Below are 22650 nucleotides of genomic sequence, written 5' to 3' on the forward strand. Positions count from 1 at the left end.
CTTTTCATTAATCTATGAACAGGAGATGGAATCTCCAGGTTTATTGTGAGGACTACCAGATGAAGTCCATATTGAGAGGTCCCAACCATTTCCTTTCTTCCCTCACACACACTTGCAGAGAACCCATCCCACCACCAATCCCACAGGTGATTTGTCCAGCTTGGGTCAGGTGTCCCCCACTGGCCTAAGGAACCCAAATAGATGTCTGGGCCATTTTAGACATACTGGAAGATACTGAGAAAGCCAAGCCACGGGAAGGGAAAAAAAGAATAAAACAGACTCATAAAGAAAAGAAGTTGACAGATTACAAACCCCGCATAGAATGCAAGCTTAGTTCCAGAGGGGACTTTGGCCTCGTGTGGGATTCACCAGGTCCCTGTACTCATCCATGATCCTTTATATCTTGAATTAGGATGGTTTGAGCTGGCCTCTTTCTGGAAACCAACACAACAGACTCCAAGAGAGACTGTGTGAATTACTTTACTCATGCACTTATTAGGTATGTGTCAGACTCATAGTCACTATTATTTCAAAATGATTCACTCACCGTTTACTGCTATGTGCTTAATAGTTACATAAGATACTAACAGAAGCAGACCCAGTGAGACGACAGGGATGGCTTATGGTTTTAAACTAGTCAAACTAGCTAGTTTCACAAACATTTTCTATGACGGGCACAGATGGAAGCTTAAGACCATGAACACACTCTTCTATTTTTCTGTATAAGTCTTTCACATTAAGTAAATGCCTCCTTAACTACTGGAGAAAAGATAATTATAATATTCCACTGAAGCTGAGAAATAAAGCAAACTTTGTTTATTTCTTTAAAAGATAAGGACTGATCTGTACTAATCATAACATTTTGAAGGAAAAAAAATGTTCGACACTTTTAGTCTATAAATAACTAATACCCTAATTTTTACTTCTTCTGTTAGCCAAAGAGAAGGCTGCAAACGAGAAGACTGGATAATGCTTATTGATTTAAAAGTACCAGACATGGTTATTTGTTTCTGAGGAACTGAAAACCTAAGTGGAAAAAAAAAATGCCTATAGCAACGAGCTTGGTAAAGAATGACATTTAAAGGTTGACACATAAATTTTACATGCTTGACCTGACAGACTACATTTTTCAAGTCCTTAATTATGAGAACAGCAGCAAAACTTAAGACAATTAAAAACCAGCACTGAAGAATCTGCTCTGTCGTTACAAATACACGTAGGACATCTGTGTCAGTGAAGCCCAAAAAACGAATCTATTCTCAATGACAGGAAAACCTCAGATTGCGAGTAACTCATTCTGCGAGTGTTTCACAAGACAAGCAAACATTCCTAATAAACTTTAACTTGATAAACGAGTGATGTCTTGCAATATGAGTAGTCCGTGATGCTGAACGACACATGCTCACCACTGAGTCAATGGTTCTTGAAATTTGCTTTGATATACAAGTGCTCTGGATTACAAGCATATTTCTGGAATGAATCCTGCTCGTAAACCAAGGTTTAACTGTACTGCTCTATTTAAGCCAAAGTGCACGGACTCTTGTTTCACTTTCAAATGTGTTCCCTCGTTCTGGGTTTACACTGTGCCTTTAGGTACAACAGACTGGGCGAATAATGGGGGCTGTATATAATGCACGGCTGCAAAACCAGTCTCACTGCATGACAATTACAGCACATCAACAAGTCCGTCTGTAATTAGAATAGCAAAACCAGCTCAGGCGGACACCCTCATGTCATAAATACATCACGTATCGAAATTATAAATTATAGAAATAAAGACAAATAATGGCATGAAGGGCATGATAGTTTATTTTTTAAAAAATTGTACCACACTGATCATAACGACCAGCATACACATTATGATGGCTTTTCTCTTGGGTATTAACATTGCAGTATTTTTGTATACTGAAATGTTTCAATAGGACCAAGAACGTTAGAGAAATAAAGATCTTAGATGAAAATGAACACTAATAATTCTGGTGTCCTACCCCACAGAATTCATTTAAACCCCTTATGAATCAGTGGCATTATAATGTTATGTAGTTATGAAGAACAAAAGTTCTCTTCTAAGTAGGCAGCATGAACTTATACCTCCTTGTACTTTAATTTTTAGTTTTTATAATTTAAGCTATGTCCACCCTGGCTAAAGCACAATCATAACAAGACACCTCAGATAATTTCCATGCTACCACTGCACATCTTTAGTGATTTTACTTAAAAAAAAAAAAAAAAAAAAAAGATCAAACCACCATCAAAATAAAGAGGCAAATAAAACTGATTTTCAAATCATTTGAAAAGCATAGTGCTTATCTGTCCAATACAGACTCAGATTTAAATTAAATGCTATAATTATAATCTCCAAACTTCTGCAATAAAATTAACATAGATATATGGGTTTTTTTTTTTATAGAACTATATTTTGCAATCAACAAGATAAAGTTACTTTTTAGAGAACAATATATTTGGTTACAATTCCACAATTCCACATATCTGTAATAGAAACAAAGCCACATGATGTTAAATCTGGCTCTAAGTTACCTAAGGTATAAAAATTTCATCAAAATTACAACACTCTGATCTTAAAAATTCAACCCATATGAGATTATTTTTTTAGAATAAATGTGCTGTTGAGTAATTGTTTCAATAACCGTTTCTTTTTTGAGTGTCTGAAAACTGACCCTGTCTTTTTTAATCAGTGTGACTCACCAATATTTCAAATTGACCTCTTTACTTCTGTGTTACCATTTCAATATCCAGGGATTTGTGAGGCAGCATAAGTTTGACTTCATAAAAACAGTAGATACTTTGACCTTTCAGTGACACTTTTTCAATCTGTAAACTGAAGAATCACATTATTTATAGCTCAGCAACTATAAAAACATGGAGATTTTGGCATTTGAAGCCAGAATCTCTTTGTGCTTTTTAAATTAAGCTGCTTTTGAATCTTTTTGGTATTTATCAGCCATTCATATTTCCCTTATAATAATAGAAGAATATATTTAAAATAATTTTTAAGGTTAAATGTCCTGGGGGCTTACAATATGAAAAAAAAAAAAAAAAACAATTTTTTTTTTCCTTCAGCATTTGGAATAGTAATTATTTCTGGTCCCTCCTTAGATCAACCAACGCTACTTTCAATCACGTATAACACTGAATTTTACAGACATCCCTGAAAAGTTTTTGATTAAGTAAACGAGTGAATCACAGTGGAGTCTCAATCAGTTAACAGTGTAGATCATTAAAAAAAAATAATAACACACACACACACACACACACACACACTGAATATTAAAATCTTCAAGATAAAAAAAAAAGAAAGAAAAAGAAAAGAAAACCCTCTTAAGAATTAAACCAGGTATGTGTCATCACTGATTCTGTGCTTGTGTCCCCAACTGATTAGACTCCTCCTTCTCTGTGTTATAAGACATGTTGGTTTCGATCTCCACGCCAAGTTTCTAGGACACTTGCGTGAAGAGGCTATGCTACTACAGCATCTAAGGAACAGAGTGGCACCATTTTATTCCCTAATAGACTTCATATTCCAAGATGAGCATCAGGTCTCCCTCGGTTGCCCTCACCAGCGTGTGTCGTGTGTCGGGAGACAAAACTTGCCAGGCAAACTGATGACAGCTGACCGCCCACCCCGCCCCCAGCGCCAATATGAGGTTACCAACAGGTTTGTCATTGTATGCACTGGCCTTTCACTCTTTCAATCAAGAAAAGTTGTGGTTACTTACAAAAAAAAAAAAAAAAAAAAAAAGGGAGGGGGTGGAGAAATGAAAAACCAAGAGTTTAAAGGCACAAAGTCGCATAGCTGCTCTAGTTGGAGTTTGTAAACAGAGAATAGGTTGAATTTAGGTAATCCCAATCTATGAGAGTAAAAAGGCATCCGCAGCAGGCTTTTATCCAGCCAGCTTCTTTGAGACCCTTCCTGGGTTTTGAGGTCTACAAAGTATGCACTAAAATACCCATACTTCAAAAAGCAATAAGGCAAATAGTATAATCATTATTCCAAAAGTTACAATGGTAGTGTAGGCATACATAGTATAATTTAGTTACAATGTGTGGTACTGTTTCTATTATATAACCATATTAACTGTTTCTTTCCTACGTAATTATATATTCAGCAGAGCTTCAGTTGAACACAAAACCATCCTTGTACCACCACTGATAGTTGGCAATAGCTCTTTGATAGCAGTTTTTATTCTGCTGTAGAAATATCCTTGAACTGAAAAAAGTCCACAACCCAATGTCCAGTCATTAAACACTATCATATTTGTGAAGAGCTTCTTCCAACTTCTGTGTCACTTTTTGGAAAAATATTATTTGCTGTTGTAAGAAATGCTGCATCTGTGATTTAAAGTCTCTTACTCGAATTTGATGGAAGTGGTGAATTTCAGCCAAAGTGGCAAAAGAAATAGTGTTACAGCGATCTTGAATGCCATCAGCCTTTTGGACCTCCATCTTCCCTTCTTCCACGTGTCGCCTACTCTCCTTTACTTTGGTAAGAGCTCCTGTAGTTAAAAAAAAAAAAAAAAAAAAAAAAAAAATTAAATACACACACACACACACACACACATATCCTAACAACATAGCTACATAGCAAACAGACTCCTGCATTATAAATACTTGCCTACACTATTTCAAGCCTTTTGGAACTTAAAGGGATGAGTGTTATTACTTATTAAAAACAAAGGAACCTGATAGGGTTACTGAAAACACCACCGCTGATGCAATTTCACTTCTCAAAACTAGCACCTGCCATTGACCAAGTACCTATAACAGGTTTCATCTCTTCCAGGGAGAGATACTATACGGAACAGATAATAAACTGCAAGTAATGGTCTCTAAAAATACAAACCAAGAAACTGCGATTTTCATTTAAGAGAAAGGGTGTGACACCATTGCACACAAATATATTAAGAAAGCTATCTATAAACACAATGCCCCACAGAAGATGCAAATCTACTTCCTCAGAAAGTCTCACTGAAGAGATACCGTATAAGACCCTAGAACCACACTCTGAAACTTGTTAGTGCCAACTTGGGTTGTATTTTAGAAATTATTCATGTCATGAAGGGGACTTGGAAATGCGGACAGTGTACAACTGGAGGCCACCCTCACTGGGGCTGGCCAAACCTGTGTCTTATTGGCAATGAGGGGGCCATTCCGTGTTCTATCAGGAGACCCACACCTGGAGCATGAGGCCTGTGAAGTAAGAATTTGCCACCTTTTCTTCAGGGCTGTAAGGACCAATGAGTTTTGAGTGTTCCCTAATGATAATCTGGGAATGAAGCCAGAGGTGTCATAGCCTCTTGTCAAGAAATGTCACCAGAGGAGCACCTGGGTGGCTCAGTAAGTTGAGCATCCGACTTTGGCTCAGGTCATGATCTTACCGTTAGTGAGTTCAAGCCCCGTACTGGGCTCTGTGCTGACAGCTCAGAGCCTGGAGCCTGCTTCGGATTCTGTGTCTCCCTCTCTCTCTGTCCCTCTGCCACTTGTGCTCTCTCTCTCAAAAATAAACAAACATTAAAAAAAAATAAAATTAAAAAAAAAAAAAAAAAAGGAAATGTCACCAGAGTATGTACAAGGGAGAAGGAAGGGGACGATCACTCTGGCAGGTGCCACGTGAAGACACAAAAAAAGCCAAGGATATTTAGGGGTAGGAAACAAAGGACCTTCATGGGTTCTTGGAAAAGAATGATGATCAAGTTCAGATCATTTGCTCATGGCCACCTCAGGAATTCAGCCTTCCTGGCTCCATCTAGCACTTATTCTACTAAACCATGACGAAGGATGAGAGAGAAACCTCTATCACACCTGGCTGGGCAGTCTTCACCATGATGACACCAAGGGGGACAAAAGAAGGGAGCCTGTTTAGGAGGAGGTGGGAAAGCTGAGGAATTCTGTTTCAGAAATGTTCAGTTTTAGCTAATGATGAAATACACAAGGGGAAAAGCCCTGTTTCTAAACTTCTTCAAATCTCCTAAATAATAGAGTTAAACCTAGCATTGCATAAAACCCTTGGAGGGTAAACAGTATGTTTGTTTTGGGGGGAATTTTTTGACACAGCTCAAAGACCTGAGAAATTAAAACCCACCGACAAGCGTCACACATACATATGCAGGTATGTGTATACATTTTCATTTATTTATTCTACACGAGGTCTTTAAGTGAAAAGCAGTAGAGACCCCACTTAACCCCATGGCAGAGACGAGGGGTCTCCTCTGTAGAGAGAAGTCATGGGCATTAACACGGCTTCAATTCCACCTGACCAATTCCACCAGGAAGCCGTCCCTTTAAAGTGTGGCACTTTTCACTCTTCTGCCGTTGCCCCCTGGCAGGGGAGCAAAGCCATAAAATCCGCCTGCTTGTCATTTATATCAAAGAGAAAGAACTCCTCCCCATAAAAGAGAAAGAAATCATTTTTCATAGCAAATTTATCTTTCTTGTGTGTGTCCATCTCTCACAAGTTACATACAAAAACTGAAGTGGAAAAGACCAGGAAAGCATAATGAGACAGAATTAAAGGAAACATTTTTTAACAAGATGACTGAGAATATGAAATTATGAAATGCATGTTTAAAATGGCAAAGAGAGAGAGAGAGAGAGAGAGAGAGAGAGAGAGAGAGAGAGAGAGAGAAAACAGGAAGTTAAGAGAAAAGTCTCAGGTAATTTGACTATTTTATGATGATTCCACTCGCAGGTGCCCAAGCCCACTGGGCACACACCAAGGACATGCAGCATCCTACCCTGTGCCTCCGTGACATGTCTGTGCACACGCTGCCACACTGGTAATATGCTCCAAGGATCACTCGTTCTAGTCATCAGAGCCTGCAGAGTAGAGCCCTGCATATGGGGGCTCCGAAGCCTGGCCCAGAGCTGGGTGAATGTCCAACTCTAAATGACAACCATATTCTTAGAAACTACCCCCATGATACGGCATTGCACATCGCGCATCTCTAAAAACCAACTTAAAAGAGAATGAGTCTCAGGTGTTTGCAATTTATCACATGGGCATACATTTTCAAAACTCCTGGACCCAACAGCAAGTATTAAATCTTGCTGAGGCCTAAGGACCTTTTGCCATTTAACACCTTTAAGCGTTTTAAGTGTACACCCTGAAAGAGCCAATGGGAATTTAAGACTCGTTTTTCTCCCAATTATCAATTTAGTAAGTCACACAAATGTTCCTACCTTCAAGTCCCAAAAGGCTCAGCTCTGGGGCAAGGATTTGATTTGTTTAACAAATGTTTATGAAGGACCTGATGTCTACAGAGCACATTGCTAAAACAGAGAAATTCAAACATTTCAGCATCAAGTCCCTGCCCTCCCTCCCTTCCTTCTCAAGGAAGCCACCTGGCAAAGCCCACGGAGGACAGGCACACAACCAGGACATGAAGTGAAACAGGACCACAAAGTATGTAATTCTGCATGGGAATTAAATATGTCTTTCTCAAGATAACATGTGAAATCGTGTCACGAGGGAAAATGCTCAGAGGGCCTACTACATGCCAGGCACTGTGCTGAGGACAAGGTTGGGCGTGGGAAGTTGGCAGGAAAACAGGTATATAAAAACAATAAATAGTAGCTTCCCAAACCAGCAAATAATATATGCTAAGCATTATTCTAAAATTTGTATGGAACCACAAAAGACCCCAAATAGCCAAAGCAATCTTGAAAAAGAAGAACAAAGCTGGATATATCACAATCCCAGATTTCAAGACATACTAAAGCTATAGTAATCAAGAGAGTCTAGTACTGGCATAAAAATATTCACATAGGTCAAAAGAACAGAATAGAGTCCAGAAATAAACTCACATTTTTATGGTCAATTAATCTATCACAAAGGAGGCAAGAATTTACAATGGGAAAAAGACAATAGTGTTGGGAAAACTAGACACCAAAACAATGAGACTGGACCACTTTCTTACAGCATAAACAAAAATAAACTCAAAATGGACTAAAGACCTAAATGTGAGACATGAAACCATAAAATTCCTAGGGAAAAAAACAACACAGGCAGTAATTTCTTTGACATCTGTCAAAAAATTTTCTAGATATGTCTTCTCTAGCAAGGGAAACAAAAGCAAAATTAAACTGTGACTATACCAAAATAAAAAGTTTTTGCACAGCAAAGGAAACCATCAACACAAAAAAACAACCTCCTGAATGAGATAAAATACTTGCAAATGATATATCTGATAAGGGGTTAATATCCAAAATATATAAAGAACTTCTACAACTCAACACCAAAAAATTAAATAATCCAATTAAAAATGGGCAGAGGACCTAAACATTTTCCCAAAGAAGACATGTAGATGTCCAACAGACACATGAAAAGATGCTCAACATCACTAATCATCAGGGGAAATGCAAATTAAAATCACAATGAAATATCACTTCATCTGTCAGAATGGCTAAAACCAAAAACACAAGAAATAACAAGTATTGGTAAGGATGTGATGAAAAGGGAACCCTTTTCTTGGAAGGAATGCAAGGTAGGAACCTTGGTGGAATGCAAATTGGTGTAGCTACTGTTGAAAATAGTATGGAGGTCCCTCAAAAAATTAAAAATAGAATTACCATATGAGCCAGTAATTCTACTACTGGGTATTTGCCCAAAGCAAATGAATACACTAATTTGAAAAGATATATGCACCCTTATGTTTATTGCAGTATTATTTACAATGGCCAAGATATGGAAGCAACCCAAGTGCCCTCGAGAGAATGGATTAAAAAGATGTGTCTCACACACACACACACACACACACACACACACACACACACACACACACAGACACACACAGAGGAATATTACTCAGCCATAAAAAAAATAATGAAATCTTGCCATCTGCAATAATATGGATGAAGAAGGTATAATGCTAAGTGAAATAAGTCAGAGAGACACAAATACCATATGCCTTCACTCATACATGGAATTTAAGAAACAAAACAAAGGGAAAAAAGAGACAAACAAAACAGCCTCTCAAATACAAAGAACAAACTGGTGGTTACCAGAGGGGAGGTGGGTGGTGAGGATGTTCAGGTGAAGGGGATCAAGAGTACACTTATCTTGATGAGCACTCAGTAATGTACGGAATTCTGAATCTCTACGTTGTACACCTGACACTGTATATTAATTATATTTGTATAAAAAATATATATAGGGCATCTGAGTGGCTCAACTGGTTGAGCAACTATTAATTTCGGCTCAGGTCATAATCTCAGGTCGTGGGATCGAGCTCCGTGTAGGGCTCTGCACTGAGCATGAAGCCTGCTTGGGATTCTCTCTCTCTCCCTCTGCCCCTCTTCCCCTAGGCACTTCTCATATACTATCACTAACCCTACTGCAATTTTACAACAGACATTAGTCTTATTTTCACAAGGAAACTGAAGAAGCTACTCCACCTCTTTGAGCATCAAATTTGCCAGGTAACCAGGTTAAGATATGGAGATGGGATGTGAATGCACGATTGGCTTCAAAGTAAACACTATTTAGAAATATTTAGAAAAGAAATTAAAGCCTGAATGGGCAAAAAAGCCAGGTGGACCTAGGTGAACAGGGTGCTGGGGGATAAAAGCTGGGCAGGTGAGGATCAGGTATTTCTCCTTCTTCTCTCCACCCACTCCCCATCCCCCCACCCGTGGCTGAGGTTCCTGCACCATAAGCCACCTCCCTTATGAAGCCCCTGGCTTCTGTTTTGATATACAATTCAGAAGGCTTTGTGAATATGTAAAAGAACTATATAGGTTTTGAAAATTTCCTTCTGGAATCTTATTTAACCACATTCAATTCACTAATTGTTCCTGTAAAGCAATTTAATATTTATAAGATGTCTGATCTTCTTGTCTTGGTAACAACACTTAGGTGCCACAAAACATTGAAAAAGCAGCACATATTTCATGATTTTGAAAAATCTAAGCCCAAATATACATGGGCAGGGGTGGGGGGGAAGGCATCTCTTTCTCTCTCTTGTTCTCACTATCTGCCTAGATCGTATAGAAAGATTACATAAATTAAGAACTACAACCAAAAATAGTAACATACAATCCCTTTAAGGATATATAGGCTTTGCTTCTTTGCTCTGATGTAGTTAGTCATCCCAGAAAAAAGTATTTATTTGGAAAACTAGGAAAGAAAGAACAAATCACTGAGGAGAGTAAGTACCCAAAGGCCAATTCCACTTGGAATTCTGGTTTAACCCACTTAATGCAATTCAAATCCATTAGCACAATGTATCAGGATTACAGCAGCAAGATGACAGGAGATAGAAGTGACTTTTTTTAAAAAAGAGACCTAGTTCCTGTTTTAGGGAGCTCAAATTATTTTTTAAGGTGACTTATGTGCCTAAAACAATGAAGGACCTATACAAAATGGCATATATTAACTTCACAGAAGTACAAACAGGAACTGGTTTGTACACTCACTATACATAGTGAGTGCCATGTATAAGCAAGGAAGATTAGTCTCCACAAAACTGTACCATAAATTTACAGCAAATTTATTTTAAAAAATATTTTTAACGTTTATTTATTTTTGAGAGAGAGCGAGCACAAACTGGGGAGGGGCAGGGGGGGAGGGAGGGAGGGAGACACAGAATCCAAAGCAGCTCCAAGTTCTGAGCCTTCAGCACAGAGCCCAACGGACACGGGGCTTGAACTCACTGAGCAGCGAGATCATGACCTGAGCCCAAGTCGGCCACTTAACTCACTGACCAGGCGCCTCTAGAACAAATTTTAAAACAACCTCTTTTAATTGAAATGTAGCTGACTTACTCCCAGATCTGCCTTCAGAAGAAAGAAGATTAATAGTAAAACAGGTTGACAGCAATATATTTTTTAAAAAATCATTAAGAGTTCCTGAATATATCCTGAGTTGAAGTGACAGCAGCCTAGTTCCTCCTCTGAGTATATAGCAGCTGGCTGTTAAAGTTCAGGATGAAAATAACATCCTAAACCAATTTTAAAAATAATAATAAAGTTACCTTTTGCAAAATATTTTGCAAAGTTTAAAAAATATATTATTTCTTTTAAGAAGAAAACCATTTTGGTCTTAAATAGTCATCTCACAACCCTCCAGCTAGTTTTTCCATAGACATTTAACACACAGGAAGGGTTTAGTGTGATTTCTTTCTTACAAGAAAGATAAAGTCAAATTACTCGGTAAGCTAATTGTATAAGTTAACTGACGAGTTTACTGCCTGAGAATAAGCGGGAGAAAAAAAAAAAAGTGACATCTTTTAAACAGCTCAAGCTGTCCATGTGAACAAATTGCAAGGGTGTTTAAATTCTTGGGGACTGACAAACAGAACTGCTTTCTGAAGACCCCAGAAGCTTCCCTCTACCCTATCTCTACCCACTGTACTTGTAAACCCTGGGTCCTGTCAAGATGAACACAGGAACATATTTTTCCAATAGAACTGATATTACAAATACTGGTTGGAGGTGAATGAAATAGTATTATTAGAACTAGAATTTGGGTTTTGTCATAAGTAGCTATGTTTCCACAGTTGATTTGACAATTCTCAAACTGGGAATTATCTGTACGTATTTCTACACTTCACATATTTTCATATTGGGAATTTTAAATATCACAAGAAAGGCAGAGATAGGCAAATTTTGAATCAGGTGTAGCCCCTAAGGAGTGAAAGTTTGGAGAAAAAAAAATATCGGGACAGAGTTAGATCAGTACACACTTGCTACTTTGAGGATCACTTTAAAAATTGGTTTGTAGCTGCTTAAGAAGCAACAGCAGAGGTTCGCTGTAACCAGCTGCGAGCTGTAACGAGGCATTACTGCATCATGTAAGCATTCTCTCAGCTGTACTGGTTTTTACCAAACCCAAGAGGAGCATAAATAAAAGCCAAAAGCGTTGCCCAGAATCTAAAGAACAAAGCGAACACACATTTTTATCATAGAATAAATATAAAAACAGGCAAAGGTTTTCAAAATCTCTACCTTTTAAGTGGCTGATTTAGGAGGAATCTGCCTCCTGCCAGCCCCCTCCCTCATAAACATCACACCGCCACACTGCTTTCAAAACAGAAAAAGGAAATGAAAGAATACAGCAGAGACATTACACAATAAAGTCTAAGGTACAAAGTGGTCACTGCTGGATTAAACAAGAGACCTGGTAATATTCACGGTCAGGACAACAGTTTTAAAACAAAAGAAAATTTAAATAGGAGTGATCAGAGGGAAAAACATTTTAAACTGGGGAATATAAGCACATCATTATGAAATTGTTTCTTGGGCTAACAGACATAGGTAGTTGCGTCTGGAATACGCTATGAACTGAGTAAGATTTTATTATGAAAAGAGAACATAGGCAAGTATTAAATTCTGAAATTAAATACGAAGGGGCTAACCATACGGAGCAATGTGAGTACATTCTTCCCAGAAAATAAATAGCCAGTAGAATGGTAACATAGAAGGAAATAAACTTGTGAGAAGGTAACACATGAAACAGTGTATGTTCTTCAAACGTATTTTTAGGATAGGAAAAAGTTATTATTGAAAGCAAGGCAACATATTTCAACCATTCCCCATTACTATGCTCCCAAACAGGCAAGGGTAAGCCAGCTGCGCTCCAGGACAGGGGCTGAGTCTAACAGTTGTTTCTCTCCCTCAGGGAGAGTGCTGTGGAAGGAGGCAGAAAGGAACACAGAGAAGCCTCCTCCCCAAAAGGCTTACAGGTTAAGAATGAACTTTCAACTGAGCACTCAATTATTAAATTAGCTGGGTGGAGTATTAGAATTTCTCCACAAAACGGAAAGTTCACTGAGGAACCAATAACCCTAAGACTTGATTGCAAAAGGGGGAGCAGGAACCCTGAGGACTTCCTTCTCCTCACTCCACCCCTGACAAGATACCCACTGGAGAAGTCAGTAGGGCTGAGTCTGAGGTGACAAGGGCAGAGCCGGTCCCCAGAGTTTGTGAGGGGGGGGGGGGGGGGCTGGCTTTGTTTTTATTGTTGTTGTTGAAGAGCTGAAAGGATCTTAGAAGAGTCTTTGGTACAATTTCTCTCAATCTTACCAGTAAAGTGGCTAAGTGGTTTGTCCAAAGTACCACAGCTAGCTCATGACAAAGAATCCCCAACCCCTACCTGCCAGCCAGTCCTGCCACTTTGCATTTAACATTCCCTGCAGGGCCTCTGCTGCACTCCAGTGAAGAGGGGTCCCTCCCTTTCCACACTGGGAGTGATAAAAGGAAAACTAAACGAGTATTTTTTCACTTTGCTTCGGGACCTGTTATTAACAAAATCTCCTGGACTTCTTTGGCATTGTTATCTGCCTCTGCACATGCAAAATTCCCAACAGATTCATGCTTATACTTACTGCAATTGCCCAGGCTCAAAGAGAGGCACTCTGCCCCCTTCCCCATCACCAAAGTTCTGCAGAACTCAGGTCCTAAATTCAATCCCACCCCTCTCTGACCATTTTCTTTGAATCTTACCAGTGTGAGCCATCTTTCACAGTTTTAAAGCACGCTCAGGCTGGAAAGAGCGAAGCATGAAATAACTACATCCTGGTTCATAATCCATATGTACTCAATTTCCAAGGGATTACATTATGCATGTTTCTAAAGAATACAAAATAATTACAACTAAAGAACTTAATCATATGACAGGGCTTATTAATATTATAACTCTAAAGGACTCCAACTCAAACAAATTTCATTTTATAGATTAATTATGATCCAGGAAGTCAGCACTATTTTCAAAGGCATCATATTATTTACATAGCATTAAATTATTTCCATCAGCAAAAACTGCTTAAGGAGCATTTCTGTGTCATTTTGGTGTTTGTAAAAGAGCAGTGAAGGTCTGGTGTCCTCCAGCCAATGAGCAAGAACCAAGGGCCCACTGCAGGCTGAACTAAGCCACCAGCAAATGTAGTCAGTCATAGTACACTACACTGTATTATTTCCTTCTGATTTCCAGAGAGACATCACTTTCCTGGCAACTTCTGACCCAGCAAAGTGAGATGGGCGTGTGGGGTGGGGAGCCTCTCACACACTTCCCTGCTTCAGGCATTTTAACCTGGGAGAGCCCTCAACTCAGTGGTAGAAGTTGTGTGGCCTCCTTTCAGCTTCCCTCTCTGTGTCCCTCTCTTCCACCTCCCGGGCCCTTCGGAGCTTGCTGGCTGCCCCAGCTGCCCCCTACCTCCAGCTGGGGCCAGTGTCAGCACCTGAACTTTGCCTTCCTTTCCTCAACCAAATCTCTTACACTCAGGATGTTTTGTCCCTCCTAAGACCAATTATACAAAAGGCCTAGTCACTAAGCAACAGGGATCCAAAGGCTACATTTTCTCCCTTTAAAAAAAAACAAGAAGAGGAGGAAAAAAGAAGCCAGCACTTTATTTAATTTTGAAATCATGAATGTGGCAAAAACATTAACTGGATTTTCTGTCTTCCCAGGGCCTTGCCCCAGAAAACCAAAGCCACGGTATGGGGGACAGAACAGGAGGCGGGCTGAAAGGCAACACAGCAAAGTAGAAGTTGCCCAAGACTGGACTAGGCCTGTTTTTCTTCATTCCCTCCAACACATAAAACTTTGAAAGAAAATGCTAATTTGGTCAACGTGGCCAATTTGCTCTTATTCTCTCATCACTGGTCCCCACACCCTCTCATCCCTGCTAACTCCCCATTAGCTTCTGCCCCACCCCCTTCCTTCCTCCCTTTCGGTCTCCACCCACCCACTGGTTGATTACTCTCTCCCCTTTCTGCTCCAATATTTACTTTTTGGTATTTTTTTAAATAAAACATCTCAAAAAATAAAGGCCAATATGCACTTAACAGAGAGAGGCAGAATGGCTGTCCACCCAGGCAAAATAGTCTGTGAATCATACCACTGTGCAAATCTGTGCTCTGCACTTTGCATATCTCTTTTCCTTCTACTTAACCCCGAAAGAAAAGCAATTATCACTCCCATTTTCAGAGGTGGAAAGTGAAATTCAGGAAAAGTAAATAACTTTACTGAAAGTATCGGGCTGCATGTGACCTGGGTCTGCCCAGCTTCTCAACTCAAGTAGTTAGTTCCCAACTGAGACTGCCCCACCCATGACCTCAAAGACCCTCAGAGGAGCCCCAACACAATGCACAAGGGTAGCTTAGTGACAGGCCCCTCAGAAGCCACATCTCAGGGATAAGCAACCCACGAACCATCTCTGGGTTCTCAAAACTCGATTCCTGAGTCAAATCATCCCCAGTGGGCTCCTGGTTTAGAGGACAATAATAACCTCCAGGGGGTGCCAATAGTAACACTGAACTTAAGTCAGTGAAAGCAATTTTTTGAAGGGACTAAAGGTCCCTACAGCTGAGAACTATCAAAATCCAAAGGTAAAATTAATATAAAATTCACTTTCAATTCATAAATATAATAAATGGCAAAGAGAACTTTTGAGTAATTTTAAAAATGAGGCTTCGAAGAGAGCCACAAGGGTAATGAACTGCAAAAAGAAAAAAAAAAAAAAAACTGGCTGCCAGATGATGTAAAAATCAATCATTTAAAGAATCTAGGCCTCTGAGTTTGGTCTGTTCCTGAGATAGTTTGTTCTAGGGAAAAGCCTTGTGCCATGCCGACGAAGAGGCCCTTTCAGCTCAGCTCCATGCAGCAGTCAGCAAACGTGGGAGGGCAGGAATATGGCAGGAGCAATGGGAGCACTCACTTGAGTGTACCTTACATCCGAGGACTGCTACTAAGCACATACCCCTGCCGTGCACCCTGCTCCAAAACTGAAGGGGGAACCACACGATTATACCTCTTGTGGCTTACTTGGCAGGACAGATGGCTCTTTGCGAGAAAATTTTATATAAAGCTTCTTGTGTTTCAGCTTATATAGAATATCAAATATGTGACAAAGTTACCAGGGTTGTAGATTCAAGAGAACTCTGTAAACATGGTATGTTTTTACTTCAGAAGAGTCTGCATACAACAGTGAAAATGCTGACTTGCCTCTAGCCATGCAAATATAAATAAAGACTTTAAAATGTGAGAATAGGAAAAGAAAAGCATGTATCGTTTCTTTTTTTTAAAGATTTTATACCCATAGAATCCTCACAGATAGAAAGGGCAGGCTTGATAATTATGAGCATACAATAAAACTTTTTAAAACAACCAATTTTGTAAAACAAAATCCATATGATGGTTTAAATTCAGAGAACAAAATTGATGCCTACGGGCTGCAGCTCATAATCCCCAATTTCCTAATTCTTTTGTTACCTGATACACATACATGGATGTACAAATAGGGCAGCATTAGGTATGTTTGCAAACTGCCAGCACTTTGGGTTTAGATGGCCTTTGACCTATGATAAAACATACCTGAACCAGGGAGAGTGAACTCTGGAAACTACCTTTAATAGTTGTGTTTTTTTTTTTTCTAGGAAGGTAAAGGGAGACATAAGCTAAAATATCTAAGAGAAGCTGCTAAACAGACAAGCTGCTCCGCACAGGGCAGAACGGCGGTGAAATGGCATCAGCTCTTTACAGACACTGAGGAAGCATGAGCCCCAAACCCGAAGCCAGGTCCTCGACCGGATGAGTGCCTCTGAGAGTGCCACAGTTAACACTGTACTTGGAAGAGTAATTTTAAAGAACTGATTTCTTGCTTTCAAGTATTCTTCCCAAATAACGTCTCGTTTTTAACTTTAGAACTCTAATTGTAAGCCACAGTGTTACAAACTGCCACCTAGCTATGGTGGCACTAACTGGTGAGCAAGCAGCACAGCATTCATCACCGTCCTTAGTGCCATCCACTGTGGCCACTATGACTGTGTGAAATGGGGTCACTTATGTCAAGGGGTTTTAAGGTGGAGCCAGGAAGCCATTAAGGAGAAGGGCCTTCTGCACGTCCTCCCGCCCTCACTGGGTGGAGCCATGAACTTGCGAACTGGGCCAAAGGGCCTGCGTTCCAAGGACTCAGCCCAAACACCTGTGGCATGCTGCAGTGAGGTACAGCCTTAGCAACCAATTATATTCAACCCAGATTTAGTTTTCTGCCACCAACACCAATAGAAATTCTTTGTAAGCCACTTTATAAGCATTCCTTTTTGATTTAAAAACCCTTGGTTTTGTTCTCTGGGAGGCACTGTTTGGGTTGCTGCCCAAATCTGTGTTCATGGAACTGTAATTCTGGGACCCCAAACAAATACTTTTGTTTTTATTTCAGCTCAGCCTCTTTCTTCAGCTGACATCTAGCAGTTCACATTGCTTTACGATCACTGAGCTTTGGGAACAATTCCTAAATCAGCTGTTTCAAACTTAAAAACACCTCTGACCCTGGAGTTTTCCTGCTTCCTCATGCTGGCAGGGATCAGGTTTCCAGGGGTGACAAGTCTTCACTTGGTCTGTATCTGGGCTCCCTTGAACTAGACCATAAATAACCATCTGAAGACAAAACAAAGCACTCAGAAATACATCATTTTTAAAAAGACCTGAAACACAAGTCATAAAACATGAAAACTTACAGAGGACCCATGCTGACACCCATGTATTTAAAGATATCTCACTGCAGACAACAGGTAGCTTTTGTGATTTTCACAAATGTCAATATACCTAAATACAATAAAGGCCCAGAAAATAGGATTTAAGACTCCCTTCAGCCCTGTTCCTTCTCTTTCCTTGTAATCCTGCTCATCTTCTTCACCTGCCTATTTCTCTTCCTGGCATCACTCCTTTCTGTCACCAAACTTAAAACGTGGAAGGTAAGAGTACATTCCTCAGGAAAGCCACTCCTCACCATGTCTGGCCACTCTACTTGGCAGGTATCTCAAGCTCACCTGCTACTTTCCAAAACCACCCACATGCCTGGTCTGCCTCGACTACTCCAACAGCCCTCTCATCTCCGCACTCAGCCAACAGGAGGATCTTCCGGACGGCCTGCCCTGGGGCCAGGCTGCACAGCGGTGAGGGACACTTCTAAGAGCTCACAGTTAAATTTTGTGGCTCATCTCCTGTCTGCAAAATGGGGATAATGAGGGTATTTACCTCAAGATCTCCTATGAGGTTTATATGGATACAACAAACATAAACACGAAGCATAATGCCTGGCACATGGTAAGCCCTCAAAATATGTTTTCTTTTTTTTTTTTTTTTAATTTTTTATCATGATTCAGACTTCACTTTTCAGTTTCAAACCTTTAGTGGCCGTTGCCTGTCTACAGAATACAAAATGTTCTAGCAGGCATGCTAGTTACTGCAGCATAAAGAACACTACTTTCAATCAAGGCAAAAAATGAACTCAAATTCTGGCCCTGCTATTAGCTGTGCAATCCTGAAATTCACTTAACTTTTCGGAGCCTTAGTTTTCAAAGGTCTCACATGGGGATAACACCCCTTTGGGGAAGATAATAGCTGTACTGGGCTCAGTATCCCATCACCACCACCCAAATGCACATCCACCTACAGCCTGTGACCTTACCTGGAAATCGCCTTTGCACATATAATTAGTTTAGGTGAGGTCATCCTGGATTAGGGTAGGCCCTAAATCCAATGTGACGAGTGTCCTTAAAAGGAGAGGAGACAAAGAGGCACACAGGGAGAACATCAGGTAAAGATGGAGGCGGAAACTGGAGTGGTGGGTACAAAGGCCAAAGAACAACAACGATGGCGTAGGATTTCCCCCAGAGCCTTTACAGGGCACGTGGCCATGCCAACACCTTCGTTTGGAAGGCTGTCTTTTTAGCCATGTTACAGCAGCCCTAGGAATCTAATACAATAGCTAGGAATTCACGCATAGAAGTATTTGGCATGCAAAATGATGACTCCATGTTATACACGAGGAAACTGCAACCAGTTACACAGTGAAGCTGGTGGGAACTCCACTCCACCTGTTTGCAGGATGCATGCAGTCAGACCCGCTCCTACATGGAATTAGACACAGTGTATGTGACTGCCCAGAATACTGCTACTCACACAGTAAGTACTCAAAAGATGGTAGCAACTACTATTACTACTCATACCCCAGCTCCCTACCCTACTTGACCTCCCAGTTAAGGGTAAACAAACATTTTCCTTAAGGGTCAGATAGTAAATATTTGAAGTTGTGTATGTCAAGGCAAAACCGAGGCTTTTATACCCATTAAAAATGGAATCATTTAGAAATGTAAACACCACCCTTAGCTGAAGTGCTGTAAACAGGGTACATGGGTAGGTGTGCCCACAGGCTGTAGTGCAGACCCCTGCTCCAAGTATCTCTGTTGGTAGCTCCAGTCCCTTGTCTGCAGGTCATTTTATACCCCTCCCTGTCCCCTACCCTCACTCCTGCAGGCACACAGCCCCCTCTCTCTCCTCCTCCCCAACCCCACACACAGGGCCCCAGTTGAGGATTTCATCATGTTTTGCCTAAATCACTAAGAGCCTCCCATCTCACCTCACCCACATGCCACCCTTTACACCTGTCACTAGGACCTGTCCATCTAAAGTGCAGGCCTGAGCGTGTCAATACCCTATTTGATCTTTCCATGACTCTCCCCCCTATCCCCTCCAGCACGAGCTGTAAACCGAGTGGCACATTAAAATCCCACGGGGAGCTCTTTAAAGAATACCAGCACTGTCTAGGCCACAGGTCCCTAACATTCTGATTCATTAGATCCAGGGTAGGGCAGCTGTAATCACTCAGGGCAGAATCTGAGAGGCAGCCAGGATCTAGTCCCTGATTTTTGTACATGATTGATTCCCTCTGCCCAGAATGCCTTCCTGCCTCTGACTGCTAGGCAAACTTCCAATTTATTTTCAAAAAACTTCTTACAGTGAGACTGGAAAAAGCCACCCGTGTACTCTATCCTCTCCCCATAGTTGATTACTCCATCCTCTGTCCTATTTCACACCATGGCACATGCCCACGACTGCACATGCGTCATACTGTATGGTGACAGCTACTCAACCTGTCAGCTGGCCTCACTGACCTGAGCACTGGGCATGCAGCATATCAGCTATTATATGCTTATCCTAAAGCATGTCCAAGATCAAGAATGCACTTTCTGACTATTTTCCTCTGAAAGTCAAAATATGACCATCTACTGAAGCGTACGGGTGGCTCAGTCAGTTAACTTTCTGACTCTTTTTGATTTCCACTTAGGTCATTATCTCATGGTCATGAGATCAAGCCTCAAGTTGGGCTCTGTGCTGACAGTGTGGAGCCTGCTTGGGATTCTTTCTCTCCACTCCTCCCCCACTCGCATGCGTTCTCTCTCAAAAATAAACAAACGTTAAAAAAATATATACCACCTTGATGGGCACTGAGGAGGGCCCTTGTTGGGATGAGCACTGGGTGTTGTATGTAAGCGATGAACCATAGTAATCTACCCCCAAAACCAAGAGCATACTTTACACACTGTATGTTAGCCAATTTGACAAATTATATTTTAAAAATACATGTATATATATTATATACATACATATATATATCCCACCATCTTTCAGAGGAAGAAACCAAATGCTACCCACCTAAGCTCCTAACACAGTTGACAATGATTCATCCTCGGGACTCCTGTGCACTCTTACGATAGGCACTAAGTTAAGTCGACCTCCTGTCTCCCAGTTCTCTGCACACACATCCTATTTCCGTTATGGAACTGCACCTTCCATGAGGGCAGGCACCTACTGCTCAACATCTAAGCTCAGTGCTTTGTGAATCCAAGTCATTCAACAAGATGAATGTGTGCTCTAGATCTTGTGCTTGGACCTATGCAAAAAAGGGACCCCGACAAATGTATTAAAATGAAAGCTTACCAAAGAGGAAAAAGTGTATACATATAAGTTTAAACATCAAGAATCAGTACAAAGTGAAATCATGAGGTACATAATATTAATTTTTCTGGCACATAAAATAAAGCATTTTAAAACTTCCTCTCTTCTCAATAAGTTTAGGAAAGTTACTTCATAGATACTAAAGTTGAAGACTTTTTGTCTTCTTCATTTATTTTTCAGAGAGATAGAGAGAGAAAAAGAGTGAGCATGTGGGAGGGGCTGAGAGAGAGGGAGAGAGAATCCCAAGCAGGCTCTGCGCTGACACAGAGCTCGATCTCAGGACTGTGAGTTCATGACCTGAGCCAAAATCGAGTTGGATGCCCAACCGACTGAGCACCTCAGGCACCCTGGGTGCCTACTTTTTTAATTAAACAAGCATTTAATAAGCACTTATTATTATGCATGTAAAAAATAGTGGAGCTACATACTAGAGGAACATAAAAACATGACCCCAACACACTACCCCACAACTAAGCAATGTATAGTCTTTGGCATACCAGTTAGCATTCTCCCAGCCACGCCTACTCAGAAAGGACTGGGCTCCAAGTAGGAAACTCCAAGGAGGGAACTAGATTTAAGGCTTGCCTGTCCATGCATGTATTGGAGTGGGGAGATGTCAACAGAATGTAGGAGCCCATCAACCTAAAAGGGTTAAATTCTAGTCCTGATTCCCATCCTCACCCCTGTTCCACTCATAGCCTTCCTCATTTCAGTGGCTGGAAACTCCACTCTATTGTTGGTAAGACCAAAAACTGCAGTTACCCTTGATGATTCCTTTCGCTCTCACATGCGAAAACAGGAAAACCTGTTGATTCTAATTTCAAATTATATCCAACGTGGGATATATCTCCTCGCCATCTCCCTTGTCTGCACCCTGGTCCCCACGTCCATTGTCTCTCACCTGGATTACTGGAGTGGTTTCCTACTGGCTCTCTGCTCCTACCTTTGACACCCTACCTTCTCTCCATTCTACTGTCAACCAGCAACTGGAATAAGTCTGTTAACAGGTCCAGGTGGATGTCATTCCTTGGCTCAGAGTCCTGCAATGGCTCCTATCTCACTAGGGCTTTTACTCCAAGCCCTGACAATGACGTACAAAGCCCTACTAATTGAACCTTGCAAGACTTCATTTCCTACCCAGATCCTCTTAGCTCCATCACCTGGCCTCCTACTGCCTGATGGCACATACCCACCCCAACACCTCTGCTCTAGCTGTACCCTTTGCCTGAAAGGCTCTCCCCCCAGATACCTGTTTGGCTAACTCCCTCACCTCCTCCAGGCTTCCATTTAAACCTCACCTTCTCTTGGGATGAGCACTGGGTGTTGTAAGGAAACCAATCTGACAATAAATTTCATATTTTAAATAAATAAATAAATAAATAAAAGCAAAAAAATAAAAAATAAAAAAAATAAACCTCACCTTCTCAGTGAGGCCTACTTTGATCATCCTTCTTCATTCATTCATCCTTTTTCATTTATACTTCCTTCTGCCTCCCCATGCATACTTGCTCTGCTCCACTTTTATGTTTTCCCCTACCACATACATTATAATGTACTTACTGTGCTGGTTTTTCACTGTGTCTCCACCCTGCCAGAATTAGAATGTAAGCTCCACAAGGGTGGTGATCTTTGTTTTGGCCAGTGATGCAATTCTAGCATCTTTAAGAGTGCCTGAACTATGATAGGCACTTGCACATTTGTTGAATAAAATCAGGTTTATCTCTGAGAGGATACTCTGAATAAATCTAAGATCTCGGCTCCCCTCCCTAACTGCTGTCTCGCTACCTGGCAAATAACACATAAAATTTCCTTGTCAGGAGAGGAAAGTCCAATCACAGTGACAGATAAAAACTTCTACGGAAAGGAGTAGAAACGACAAATGAACTAACACTCAT

The 22650-nt window shown here is 40.7% G+C and overlaps 1 protein-coding gene across 5 annotated transcripts in view; it reads right to left on the bottom strand.

The window, feature by feature from the left end:
• The window catches only part of SNX18 (sorting nexin 18), a 122745-nt gene that overhangs the window by 91282 nt on the left and 8813 nt on the right, over positions 1–22650 (bottom strand). Inside the window, exon 2 of one of the 5 annotated variants that reach the window (XM_047859715.1) lies at positions 1787–4514. The exons of the other annotated variants lie outside the window; for them this stretch is intronic. Coding sequence (XP_047715671.1) covers positions 4261–4514 — 254 coding nt within the window. The 3' untranslated portion in view covers positions 1787–4260. Of the gene's footprint in view, positions 1–1786; positions 4515–22650 lie in introns of those variants that run through there. 5 annotated transcript variants of the gene reach the window in all.

This window comes from Prionailurus viverrinus, chromosome A1, assembly GCF_022837055.1.
Source record: "Prionailurus viverrinus isolate Anna chromosome A1, UM_Priviv_1.0, whole genome shotgun sequence".
NCBI lineage: Eukaryota > Metazoa > Chordata > Mammalia > Carnivora > Felidae > Prionailurus > Prionailurus viverrinus.